The 14,921-nt window shown below is 49.9% G+C and overlaps 1 protein-coding gene across 1 annotated transcript; it reads right to left on the reverse strand.

Moving 5' to 3' along the window:
* Positions 1–3,362: 3,362 nt before the first annotated feature.
* On the reverse strand, positions 3,363–10,951 carry LOC144740143 (UDP-N-acetylglucosamine transferase subunit ALG13-like; the record flags this gene model as incomplete). Its single annotated transcript, XM_078623023.1, has 4 exons — positions 10,804–10,951; positions 9,661–9,725; positions 8,761–8,990; positions 3,363–3,502 (listed from the first exon to the last, which is right to left on the reverse strand). Coding segments are annotated over exons 1-4 (544 nt in total), but the record flags the coding sequence as incomplete, so codon positions are not given.
* Positions 10,952–14,921: the final 3,970 nt, after the last annotated feature.

Here is a 14,921-nt window from a genome sequence, read left to right on the forward strand (position 1 = left end):
GGGGGGGGTGGTAGGGGTGGGAGACACGGGGGGGGTGGGAGACAGGGGGGGTGGTAGGGGTGGTAGGGGTGGTAGGGGTGGTAGAGGTGGGAGACACGGGGGGGGGGGGGAGACACCGCGGGGTGGTAGGGGTGGGAGACACGGGGGGGGGGGGGAGACACGGCGGGGTGGTAGGGGTGGGAGACACGGTAGGGGTGGGAGACACGGTAGGGGTGGGGAGACACGGTAGGGGTGGGAGACACAGGGGGGTGTGGTAGGGTGCATGGGTAGTGTCTGGAAGTATCCAGCAGCATCCCAATGTCCCCCCCCTTGTGCCATGACGACGAGGGAGGATGAAGGGGGAGGATGAAGGGGGAGGATGAAGGGGGAGGATGAAGGGGGAGGATGAAGGGGGAGGATGAAGGGGGAGGATGAAGGGGGAGGATGAAAACAACAATTCAAGAAAGACTTAAGACTATGGGTAATACAAAATCGGTCGTGGAAAAAAACTAGCATCGAGGTCACCCACGGGGTCACCCACGGGTGTCACCCACGGGGTCAGAGAGGTCACCCACGGGGTCACCCACGAGGTCAGAAAGGTCACCCACGAGGTCACCCCCGGGGTCAGAGAGGTCACCCCCGAGCTCACCCACGAGGTCAGAGAGCTCACCCACGAGGTCAGAGAGGTCACCCACGAGGTCAGAGAGGTCACCCACGAGGTCAGAGAGGTCACCCACGAGGTCACCCACGGGGTCACCCACGAGGTCACCCACGAGGTCACCCACGAGGTCAGAGAGGTCACCCACGGGGTCAGAGAGGTCACCCACGAGGTCAGAGAGGTCACCCACGAGGTCAGAGAGGTCACCCACGACCTCACCCACGACCTCACCCACGAGCTCACCCACGAGGTCAGAGAGGTCACCCACGAGGTCAGAGAGGTCACCCACGAGGTCAGAGAGGTCACCCACGAGGTCACAGAGCTCACCCCCGAGCTCACCCCCGAGCTCACCCACGAGCTCACCCACGAGGTCAGAGAGGTCACCCACGAGCTCACCCACGAGCTCACCCACGGGCTCAGAGAAGTCACCCACGAGGTCAGAGAGCTCACCCACGAGGTCAGAGAGCTCACCCACGAGGTCAGAGAGCTCACCCCACGAGCTCACCCCCGAGCTCACCCACGAGGTCAGAGAGCTCACCCCCGAGCTCACCCACGAGGGTCAGAGAGCTCACCCCCGAGCTCACCCACGAGGTCAGAGAGCTCACCCCCGAGCTCACCCCCGAGCTCACCCCCGAGCGATGGCCGAGAGCGGGGCCCCAGGCGGGGGGGGCTGGGGGGGGGGCGGCCGCAGCGGTGACGGCCGCCAGACCCGCGCGGCCCCACGTGGCCCCCCCCCCCCGCCCCTCCCCCCGGACGCAGTCCCAGCTGCTGCTGCTGCTGCCTGGCCCCGTAGCGCGCGTAGTGGGGGGGCGGGGCTTGCGCCCTGGGCGTGGCCCGGATGTGGGGCGGAGCCTCCGCCCGGGCGGGGCGGGGGACTGGGCCTGGGGGGAGGGGCCGGCGTGGGGGGCTGCCCCGCCGGCCCCTCCCCCCCCCACCCCCACCGCGCCGAGGGAAGCGACGGCGAGACTTGGGGGTCCAAGTCTGGGGGAGGGGGGGGAGGGGGGGGAGGGGGAGAGGAGAGGGGAGGGGGGGGGGAGGGGGGGGGAGGGGGGGGGAGGGGGGGGAGAGGGGGGAGAGGGGAGAGGGGGGGAGAGATGGGAGGGGGGAGAGAGGGGAGGGGGAGGGGGGAGAGGAGAGGGGAGGGGGAGGAGGAGAGGGGAGAGGGGAGGGGGGAGGAGGAGAGGAGAGGGGAGGGGGGGGGAGGGGGGGGAGAGGGGGGAGAGGGGGAGAGGGGGGAGAGATGGGAGGGGGGAGAGAGGGGAGGGGGAGGGGGGAGAGGAGAGGGGGAAGAGGAGAGGGGAGGGGGGAGGAGGAGAAGGGAGAGGGGAGAGGGGGGGAGGGGGGAGAGGGGGGAGAGGGGAGAGGGGAGAGGGGGGGAGAGGGGAGAGGGGGGAGAGATGGGAGGGGGGAGAGAGGGGAGGGGGGGGAGAGAGGGGAGGGGGAGGGGGGGAGAGGAGAGGGGGAAGAGGAGAGGGGAGGGGGAGGAGGAGAGGGGAGAGGGGGAGGGGGGAGGAGGAGAGGAGAGGGGAAGGGGGGGGAGGGGGGGGGGAGAGGGGGGAGAGATGGGAGGGGGGGAGAGAGGGGAGGGGGAGGGGGGGGGAGAGGAGAGGGGGAAGAGGAGAGGGGGAGGGGGAGGAGGAGAGGGGAGAGGGGAGGGGGGAGGAGGAGAGGAGAGGGGAGGGGGGGGAGGGGGAGGGGGGGGGAGAGGGGGGAGAGGGGAGAGGGGGGAGAGATGGGAGGGGGGAGAGAGGGGAGGGGGGAGGGGGGAGAGGAGAGGGGGGAAGAGGAGAGGGAGGGGGAGGAGGAGAGGGGAGAGGGGGAGGGGGGAGGAGGAGAGGAGAGGGGAGGGGGGGGGAGGGGGGGGAGAGGGGGGAGAGGGGAGAGGGGGGAGAGATGGGAGGGGGGAGAGAGGGGAGGGGGAGGGGGGGAGAGGAGAGGGGGGAAGAGGAGAGGGGAGGGGGAGGAGGAGAGGGGAGAGGGGAGGGGGGAGGAGGAGAGGAGAGGGGAGGGGGGGGAGGGGGGGGGGTGAGAGGGGGGAGAGGGGAGAGGGGGGAGAGATGGGAGGGGGGAGAGATGGGAGGGGGGAGAGGGGAGGGGGAGGGGGGGAGAGGAGAGGGGGAAGAGGAGAGGGGAGGGGGAGGAGGAGAGGGGAGAGGGGGAGAGGGGGGAGGGGGGAGAGGGGGGAGAGGGGAGAGAGGGGGAGAGGGGGGGAGAGGGGAGAGGGGGGAGAGGGGAGAGGGGGGAGAGATGGGAGGGGGGAGAGAGGGGAGGGGGGAGAGAGGGGAGGGGGAGGGGGGAGAGGAGAGGGGGAAGAGGAGAGGGGAGGGGGGAGGAGGAGAGGGTAGGGAGAGGGGGGAGAGGGAAGGGGGGAGGAGGAGGAGGAGGAGGGGGAGAGGGGGAGAGGGGGGAGGGGGGAGGGGGGGGAGAGGGGGGAGAGAGAGGAGGGGGTTGGGGGGGAGGGGAGAGGGGAGAGGGGGGAGGGGGGAGGGGGGAGAGGGGGGAGGGGGGGAGGGGGGAGAGGGGGGAGAGAGGGGAGGGGGGTTGGGGGAGAGGGGAGGGGGGAGGGGGGAGAGGGGGGAGAGAGGGGAGGGGGTTGGGGGAGAGGGGAGGGGAGAGGAGAGAGGGGGGAAGAGGGGAGGGGTGTCGTGGGTGGTGGTGGTTCTGGTGTCGGTGGTGTTGGCGGTGGTGGTGCAGGCAAGGCGAGGTGCAGCACCTAGCCTGGTACCTAGCCCGTGCAGGTAGGCGGGGTGCAGTTTGTGCTGAAAGTAGGCGGGGCCAGGCTTGAGGGCGTTGGCCAGGCCGCCCCAGGTGGAGATGGGCGTCACGTGGGTCATGGGCTTCACGTCACGGGCCAGCACCACGTGTCTACACGTGGCGACAATCAACATCGATGACGTCATCACCCTCGTCGTCATCATCGACGTCGTCATCAACGTCGTCGTCGTCGTCACCAACATCAGCATCACCGTTAACAAGATCCCATCATCATCATCATCCTCCACCAACTGATGAACGCTTTCAACATTACCATGGACACCAACATCGCCATCACTCACAAACACCATCACTCACAAACACCATCACTCACAACACCATCACCACTACCACCACCATCACCACCACCATCACCCACCCACAACACCATCACCATCACCCACCCACAAACAAACACCATCACCATCACCCACCCACCCACCCACAAACACCATCACCACCATCAACACTACCACCACCATCACCATTATCACCACCACTACCACCATCACCACCACTACCACCATCACCACCCCACAAACACCATCACCACTATCACCACCACCATCACCCACCCACAAACACCATCACCATCACCATCACCCACCCACCCACAAACACCATCACCACCATCACCACCATCACCACCATCATCACCATCATCACCACCATCACCACCGTCGACTTCAGCAACCATCATCACATCGAAGATGTATAAACGACTCGGTCACCTAGTCATGGTGCTAATGGTGATGGTGGTGATGTTGATGGTCATGGTGATGTTGATTGTGGTGATGTTGATGGTCATGGTGATGTTGATTGTGGTGATGTTGATGGTCATGGTGATGTTGATGGTGATGATGTTGATGGTCATAGTGATGTTAATTGGGGTGATGTTGATGGTCATGGTTATGTTGATGGTGATGATGTTGATGGTCATAGTGATGTTAATTGTGGTGATGTTGATTGTGGTGATGTTGATGGTCATGGTGATGTTGATGTTGATGGTCATGGTGATGATGGTGATGATGTTGATGGTCATAGTGATGTTAATTGTGGTGATGTTGATGATGATGATGTTAATTGTGGTGATGTTGATGGTCATGGTGATGTTGATGATGATGATGATGGTCATGGTGATGTTGATGGTGATGATGATGATGGTCATGGTGATGGTGGTGATGTTGATTGTGGTGATGGTGATGTTGATGATGGTGGTGATGTTGATGATGGTGGTGATGTTGATGATGGTGGTGATGTTGATGATGGTGGTGATGTTGATGATGGTGGTGAAGTTGATGATGGTGGTGAAGTTGATGATGGTGGTGAAGTTGATGATGGTGGTGAAGTTGATGATGGTGGTGATGTTGATGGTGATGTTGATGCTGGTGATGATGGGTTGAAGCTTTCGTGACTGCAAGAATCCACACTCTTTGGTTCTTTCGATGAGGTCACGTGGTAGGTAGAAAAATAAAATAAAAATAACATTATTGGGTGCATAAAATAAAATATTAAATATAAATGTTTTGGGTTTTTTTCCACTCTTTGGTACTTTCGGTAAAGTAACGTAGAAAGAAAATAAATTAAATAGGAGAGTTCGACGTTTCGATTGCAACAGAAGCAACCATCACGAGGTGGAACTACATTTTAGAGGCTTTACCTAAAGAACTAGAAGAAGAGAAAACTAAAATAAAACTACAAAGTAACGAAAAATAACACTATTTTTTGTTCCATTTAATTTTTTTATAACTACCTGAATAAAACTAAAAATAACATTATTTTTCATTTGATTTTTTATAACTACCTTAATAAAACTAAAAATAACATTTTATTTTTCATAAATACCTGAATAAAACTAAAAACAACATTTTATTTTTTATAACCACCCGAATAAAACTAAAAATAACCTTATTTTACATTTTATTTTTTATAACTACCTGAATAAAACTAAAAACAACATTTTATTTTTTAGAACTACCCGAATAAAACTAAAAATAACATTATTTTTTTATTTTATGTTTTATAACTACCTGAATAAAACTAAAAACAACATTTTATTTTTTAGAACTACCTGAATAAAACTAAAAATAACATTATTTTTCATAACTACCCGAATAAAACTAAAAATAACATTTTATTTTTTATAACTACCTGAATAAAACTAAAAATAGCATTTTATTTTTCATAACTACCTGAATAAAACTAAAAACAACATTTTATTTTTCATAACTACCTGAATAAAACTAAAAACAACATTTTATTTTTTATAACTACCTGAATAAAACTAAAAATAACATTTTATTTTTCATAACTACCTGAATAAAACTAAAAATAACATTTTATTTTTTATAACTACCCGAATAAAACTAAAAATAACATTTTATTTTTTATAACTACCCGAATAAAACTAAAAATAACATTTTATTTTTTATAACTACCTGAATAAAACTAAAAATAACATTTTATTTTTTATAACTACCCGAATAAAACTAAAAATAACATTTTATTTTTTATAACTACCTGAATAAAACTAAAAATAACATTTTATTTTTCATAACTACCTGAATAAAACTAAAAATAACATTTTATTTTTTAGAACTACCCGAATAAAACTAAAAATAACATTTTATTTTTCATAACTACCCGAATAAAACTAAAAACAACATTTTATTTTTCATAACTACCTGAATAAAACTAAAAACAACATTTTATTTTTCATAACTACCTGAATAAAACTAAAAACAACATTTTATTTTTCATAACCACCTGAATAAAACTAAAAACAACATTTTATTTTTCATAACTACCCGAATAAAACTAAAAACAACATTTTATTTTTTATAACTACCTGAATAAAACTAAAAACAACATTTTATTTTTCATAACTACCCGAATAAAACTAAAAACAACATTTTATTTTTCATAACTACCTGAATAAAACTAAAAACAACATTTTATTTTTCATAACTACCTGAATAAAACTAAAAACAACATTTTATTTTTTATAACTACCTGAATAAAACTAAAAATAACATTTTATTTTTCATAACTACCTGAATAAAACTAAAAACAACATTTTATTTTTCATAACTACCTGAATAAAACTAAAAATAACATTTTATTTTTCATAACTACCTGAATAAAACTAAAAACAACATTTTATTTTTCATAACTACCCGAATAAAACTAAAAACAACATTTTATTTTTTATAACTACCTGAATAAAACTAAAAATAACATTTTATTTTTCATAACTACCTGAATAAAACTAAAACAACATTTTATTTTTCATAACTACCTGAATAAAACTAAAAATAACATTTTATTTTCATAACTACCTGAATAAAACTAAAAACAACATTTTATTTTTCATAACTACCTGAATAAAACTAAAACAACATTTTATTTTTCATAACTACCTGAATAAAACTAAAAACAACATTTTATTTTCATAACTACCTGAATAAAACTAAAAACAACATTTTATTTTTCATAACTACCTGAATAAAACTAAAAACAACATTTTATTTTCATAACTACCTGAATAAAACTAAAACAACATTTTATTTTTCATAACTACCTGAATAAAACTAAAAACAACATTTTATTTTTCATAACTACCTGAATAAAACTAAAAACAACATTTTATTTTTCATAACTACCTGAATAAAACTAAAAACAACATTTTATTTTTCATAACCACCTGAATAAAACTAAAAATAACATTTTATTTTTCATAACTACCTGAATAAAACTAAAAACAACATTTTATTTTCATAACTACCTGAATAAAACTAAAAACAACATTTTATTTTTCATAACTACCTGAATAAAACTAAAAACAACATTTTATTTTTTATAACTACCTGAATAAAACTAAAACAACATTTTATTTTTCATAACTACCTGAATAAAACTAAAAACAACATTTTATTTTTCATAACTACCTGAATAAAACTAAAAACAACATTTTATTTTTCATAACTACCTGAATAAAACTAAAAACAACATTTTATTTTTCATAACCACCTGAATAAAACTAAAAACAACATTTTATTTTTCATAACTACCTGAATAAAACTAAAAACAACATTTTATTTTTCATAACCACCTGAATAAAACTAAAAATAACATTTTATTTTTCATAACTACCCGAATAAAACTAAAAACAACATTTTATTTTTTATAACTACCTGAATAAAACTAAAAATAACATTTTATTTTTCATAACTACCTGAATAAAACTAAAAACAACATTTTATTTTTTATAACTACCTGAATAAAACTAAAAACAACATTTTATTTTTCATAACTACCTGAATAAAACTAAAAATAACATTTTATTTTTCATAACTACCTAAATAAAACTAAAAACAACATTTTATTTTTTATAACTACCTGAATAAAACTAAAAACAACATTTTATTTTTCATAACTACCTGAATAAAACTAAAAACAACATTTTATTTTTTATAACTACCTGAATAAAACTAAAAACAACATTTTATTTTTTATAACTACCTGAATAAAACTAAAAACAACATTTTATTTTTCATAACTACCTGAATAAAACTAAAAATAACATTTTATTTTTCATAACTACCTAAATAAAACTAAAAACAACATTTTATTTTTCATAAATACCCGAATAAAACTAAAAACAACATTTTATTTTTTATAACTACCTGAATAAAACTAAAAACAACATTTTATTTTTTATAACTACCTGAATAAAACTAAAAACAACATTTTATTTTTTATAACTACCTGAATAAAACTAAAAACAACATTTTATTTTTCATAACTACCTGAATAAAACTAAAAACAACATTTTATTTTTCATAAATACCCGAATAAAACTAAAAACAACATTATTAAATCCTTTATATTCAATTCGCTTGCTTGCTTAGGACCGTGCAAATCTTTAGGTCGTTTTTTAACCCACTTCCCGTGATCCAATCGAGCTGACATTTTCCACGCAGACTCGTTGTGCGTGACAATTAATGTTCCTGAAAAAAAATTCCAAAATTTTACACTTTTTAGGACAAAAAATATTATATTTAATTGCCAATTGCTTAATGGTGCAATGCAATCATCTGACCCATAGGTGGCAGCCATCTCAAGCCAGAGGACGAGAGGACTCTAGCCGCCACGCATATAAAGGATTTATAGTGAAAAACTTTGCTTTTACGGGTTATACTTATTTTTGCTTTTATTTTTTTGTTTCCACTCGCCGCGACTACAACTTTTTTTTAAACATTATTTTTCAGTTTCATTTTTTTTTTTCTACCTACGCGACTTTACCGAAAGAACCAAGAAGATGTGTGGATGAAGTTGGCGAGGATTGACGGCGACGATGATGGACTCACCGCTCTGCCAACTCTTCAATGAACACCGTGAGGGTCACATCTCCACCTCCTCCACCACCTCCACCTCCTGATCCACCTCCACCTCCTGATCCACCTCCACCTCCTGATCCACCTCCACCTCCTGATCCACCTCCACCTCCTGATCCACCTCCACCTCCTGATCCACCTCCACCTCCACCAACCTCCTGAATGTGTGCATTGTAATATCGGCCCATGCCCTCCAACCTCACCTGGGTGGAGAAAAGAGGGTTTGGTGGATCACAGAGGGATGGGAACTTTGTGTCTGTGTGGGTGCGGCGAGTGAATGGGTGCATGGTGAATGGGTGGGTGCATGGTGAATGAGTGGATAGGTGAATGGGTGCATGGTGAATGAGTGGATGAGTGAATGAGTTAATTGGTGAATTGGTGGATGAGTGGATGAGTGAATGAGTGAATTATTGGATGGGTGGATGGGTGGATGGGTGAGTGGGTGGCTGGGTGAGTGAGTGGCTGGGTGGCTGAGTGGGTGGCTGACTGGGTGGCTGAGTGACTGGGTGGCTGAGTGACTGGGTGGCTGGGTGAGGGGGTGAGTGGGTGGGTGGGTGGGTGGCTGGCTGGGTGATTGAGTGGATGGGTGAATGGGTGGATGGGTGAATGAGTGAATGAGTGGATGGGGTAGATGAGTGAATGGTTGAATGGGTGGATGAATGAATGAATGAGTGGATGAGTGCATGGTGAATGAATGGGTAGATGGGTGAATGGGTGGATGGGTGAATGAGTGGATGAGTGAATGAATGGATGAGTGAATGGATGGGTGGATGGGTGAATGAGTGGAGGGATGAATGAATGAGTGAATGAGGGTGCAATTGCCCTCTTCGCACAGCCCTGACCCCCCCCCTCACCCCGGCCGTGACCTCTCACCTGACATTTGTCGCCGACCTGGAACTGCACTGAAGAGTTCGCCTCCAACTTCTGCTGCTCCATAGCTGAGTGACACAACCAGCACAACCAGCACAACCACCACCACCACCACCACCGTCATCATCGTCGTCATGAGGCTATACGGGGGGTGGGGGACCTTTGTCTGGTGTAAATGTGTGAGCGAGCGATTGGGCGAGCGGCTGGGCGAGCGAGCGACTGTGCGAGCGAGCGGCTGGGCGAGCGGGCGGATGACTGGGCGAGCGAGCGGATGACTGGGCGAGCGAGCGGATGACTGGGCGAGCGAGCGGATGACTGGGCGAGCGAGCGGATGACTGGGCGAGCGAGCGGATGACTGGGCGAGCGAGCGGATGACTGGGCGAGCGAGCGGATGACTGGGCGAGCGAGCGGATGACTGGGCGAGCGAGCGGATGACTGGGCGAGCGAGCGGATGACTGGGCGAGCGAGCGGATGACTGGGCGAGCGAGCGGATGACTGGGCGAGCGAGCGGATGACTGGGCGAGCGAGCGGATGACTGGGCGAGCGAGCGGATGACTGGGCGAGCGAGCGGATGACTGGGCGAGCGAGCGGATGACTGGGCGAGCGAGCGGATGACTGGGCGAGCGAGCGGATGACTGGGCGAGCGAGCGGATGACTGGGCGAGCGAGCGGATGACTGGGCGAGCGAGCGGATGACTGGGCGAGCGAGCGGATGACTGGGCGAGCGAGCGGATGACTGGGCGAGCGAGCGGATGACTGGGCGAGCGAGCGGATGACTGGGCGAGCGAGCGGATGACTGGGCGAGCGAGCGGATGACTGGGCGAGCGAGCGGATGACTGGGCGAGCGAGAGACTGGGTGAGCGAGAGACTGGGTGAGCGAGCGAGCGGCTGGGCGAGCGGATGACTGGGCGAGCGAGCGGCTGTGTGGTGGTGTGGGTGGGTGTGTGTGGTGGTGTGGGTGTGTGTGGTGGTGGTGATATTCCTGTGTGGTTGTTGGTGGTGGTGGTGGGTGTGTGGTGGTGTAGGGGAGTGTGTGTGGTGGTGTGGGTGGTGGTGGTGTAGGTTTGGTGGTGGTGTAGGTTTGGTGGTGGTGTAGGTTTGGTGGTGGTGGTGGTATAGGTGGTGGTGGTGGTTGTGCTCGCCCCACCTTTGCGAGTCTGCAGCCAGGCGTCGTACTCCACGTTGCGGTAGATTTCTGCGTCGAGGGACTTGAGCACCTTGTAGGGGAAGGGCATCCGTGGGGTGCCGTCCGGCATCGGGGACAACTCGCCACCACCACCACCACCCTGCAACACCACAACCAACAACAACCACACAGGAATATCACCACCACCACCAACAACAACCACACAGGAATATCACCACCACCAATAAATCACACAGCACACAGGAATATCACCACCACAACCAACAACAACCACACAGGAATATCACCACCACCACCAACAACAACCACACAGGAATATCACCACCACCAACAACAACCACACAGGAATATCACCACCACCACCAACAACAACCACACAGGAATATCACCACCACCAACAACAACAACCACACAGGAATATCACCACCACCAACAACAACAACCACACAGGAATATCACCACAACCACCAACAACAACCACACAGGAATATCACCACCACCAACAACAACAACCACACAGGAATATCACCACCACCACCACCAACAACCACACAGGAATATCACCACCACCAACACCAACAACCACACAGGAATATCACCACAACCAACAACAACAACCACACAGGAATATCACCACAACCACCAACAACAACCACACAGGAATATCACCACCACCAACAACAACAACCACACAGGAATATCACCACCACCAACAACAACAACCACACAGGAATATCACCACCACCAACAACAACAACCACACAGGAATATCACCACCACCAACAACAACAACCACACAGGAATATCACCACCACCAACAACAACAACCACACAGGAATATCACCACCACCAACAACAACCACACAGGAATATCACCACAACCACCAACAACAACCACACAGGAATATCACCACCACCAACAACAACAACACAGGAATATCACCACCACCAACAACAACCACACAGGAATATCACCACAACCACCAACAACAACCACACAGGAATATCACCACAACCACCAACAACAACCACACAGGAATATCACCACCACCAACACCAACAACCACACAGGAATATCACCACCACCAACACCAACAACCACACAGGAATATCACCACCACCAACAACAACCACACAGGAATATCACCACAACCACCAACAACAACCACACAGGAATATCACCACAACCACCAACAACAACCACACAGGAATATCACCACCACCACCAACAACAACCACACAGGAATATCACCACCACCACCACCACCAACAACCACACAGGATTATCACCACCACCACCAACAACAACCACACAGGAATATCACCACCACCACCAACAACCACCCACACAGGAATATCACCACCACCACCAACAACAACCACACAGGAATATCACCACCACCACCAACAACAACCACACAGGAATATCACCACCACCACCAACAACAACCACACAGGAATATCACCACCACCAACACCAACCACCCACACAGGAATATCACCACCACCAACAACAACCACACACACAGGAATATCACCACCACCCCCACCCTGCAACACCACCACCCCGCAACAACAACAACCGCCATTCGCCACTAAGTGGCGGTGACGTCAGCACGACGCTTGTGCCAGGCCAAGTGCACCTTGAGGCCACGTGAAGTGTCGAACGCCCGCTGGCAGGAGGTCACGGGGCAGACCCAGCAGGTGCCACGGGTCGACTGACCGAGATGACTGGCTGATGCACCACCTGTGCCCCCTACTGTACCAACTCGCTGTGCTTTAGCCACCCGGCGCTCCGCTCGTTGTTGTGAGTGTCGCTCCTCCGCCCTCCGTTGTTGTTGGAGGGCGACTGCCTCCAACTGCCCAGCAGCGTCCTTCACGAGCCTCCTCCACTGAGGCCGATCTTGACACCGCTGGTACCAGTCATCGGCAAGTCCACTCAGCTCCACGTCCTCCTGTACCACATCACTCCATCTCTTCTCCAGCCCGTGCCGCGCCCGTTTAGCGGCACACTGAGGAGTGAGATGCCCCTGTAGTTGTTACAGTCTGTGCGGTCCCCCTTCTTCTTAAAGAGGGGGACCACCAGGGCATCCTTCCAATCCTGCGGAACCCGTCCAGTGGTCCAGACTGTTGTTATGTCATGTAAGGCAGTCTGTGCACAAACTCCACCCTCCCTCAGCATTTCCTGGAATCTGGCTCTGGATCACCTTCAGTACTTCCTCAACAGATGGCACCCTCAGCCAGCCACTCACAGGGGGTGACTTCTTCCAATATTTGAGGCACCGCAGCCTCAGCAGGGTCATCCCCACTTTGTGCCACGATGTTTTCCTGGCTGAGGGATTTCCCCTCCCCCACGACCTCACAGAAATGCTCAGAAAATCTGCAAACCTGTTCCTGGGGGTCGGAGATTGGATCACCATTATTTCCCCTAATGATTGTAATAGGTGTGGCGCTGCAGGTTACTTTTTTGATGGAGTTAAATAGTGATTTGCGATCGCGGGCCACTAAGGCAGACTCCATCTCCTCAACAACCCGCGACCACCACCCATCCTTGCAGCGCCTCACGGCTCTCCGAACCTCCGAGCGAAGGCTGCGGTAAGCCTCCTCATTCTCTGACGTGGGATGCTGTAGCCGATGAGAGTGGGCCTGTCGCCTTTTCTCAACTATCCTGAACACCTCCTCTGTCAGCCAGGGTCTCTGGGGAGGTCTGGACTGCATACCCAAAGCAGCCATTGCAGCTGCATGAGCCACAGTCCTGAACCTCGCCCATTTGCCCTCGACATCAGGAGGAGTGGGGGACGATGCCACCCCCAGCTGCAAGCGATGATTAAATTCTCGCTGGCAACTTTCATCAGCTAGCTGAGACCAGGCCACCTTAGGTTGGAATGGGGTCTTGGGTGTACACCCACCACCGGAGTGGAAGAATGGCAGGTGCATCTTACAGATGACTAGTCGATGGTCAGAGGGCAGATCAGCTCCACAGTAGGTCCTGGTGTCAAGGACATGGGCTCGCATCCGCTGGTTCGTCACTATGTAGTCCAGCAGATGTTCTTGCTTGGACCCGGCATGCATCCATGATGTTGTGTGGATGTGCCGATGCCGGAACAGCGTGTTGATAATTACAAGCCCATGGGCTGCACAAAAATCTAGCAGCCTCTTACCGTTGTTATTGAGCTGATCTGGCCCATGCCTTCCAATCACTCCAGACCAGGTGCCAGCATCATGACCAGCTCGGGCATTGAAGTCACCCAACAAGATGACTCTATCCCGAGGGGCCACTTTAGCCAGCACCTGTGACAGGAGGTCAATAGAAGGCATCTGACTCATCGGCCTTGCCTGCATCCCTCCACGGATGTTCGTCTTCGGTGGGGGCATAAGTAACCACGACCACCACTCCTTGCCTCTGGTTGATGGGAAGGCGAGCCCAAAGTAGCCTGGGGCTTACAGCTTCCCACACCTCACCGCCACGCTCCCACGCCCCCTTCATTCTTTTGTTCAGAAGAAGAGCCACTCCCTGTTGTTTGGTGGTCTCCTGCCCCGAGTAGAGGACTGTCCACCCCTCATGGTGGCAGGAGCCAGAGCCGGTCCACCGGACCTCCTGAATGCCACAGAGATCCAGGCGGTACCGGTCCAGCTCCCGACAGAGGAGTGGCAGCCTCTCCTCCGCAGTGAGCATTCGAACATTCCACGTGGCCATCCGTAGTAGCTTGTCGTTGTTTCTGGAGGAGCCCCGAGGGTGAAGATTCAGTCTCCTGGCTCCGCCAGATCGGGTTTGGCCAGGAGACGTCATAGACGCCTGACCCCCCAAGGCGTCCGGCACAAGCTTATTAGTTAGATATTTATGTTTAAGTCGTGGTATAGTGGTAATTAATTGAAGGTGGAGGGGTTACCAGCCCATCGCACCCACCCAGAGCCTCCGTTTAGCCACTGTGGTGGTCACAGACGCTATGAGGGCAGAGGCCAATCGGAATTGGCCCTCCCCCCCACAGCACTGTCCACGACAGAGTTGCCCATCCAGCACCAACACTCATCTCCACCAACATCACCAACCACTCACCACCACCAACACTCACCACCACCAACACTATCAACACTCACCACCACCAACAACACTCACC

The sequence above is a fragment of the Lampetra planeri genome, unplaced genomic scaffold, assembly GCF_965212315.1.
Source record: "Lampetra planeri unplaced genomic scaffold, kcLamPlan1.2.h2 scaffold_1932, whole genome shotgun sequence".
NCBI classification, from domain to species: Eukaryota; Metazoa; Chordata; class Hyperoartia; order Petromyzontiformes; family Petromyzontidae; genus Lampetra; species Lampetra planeri.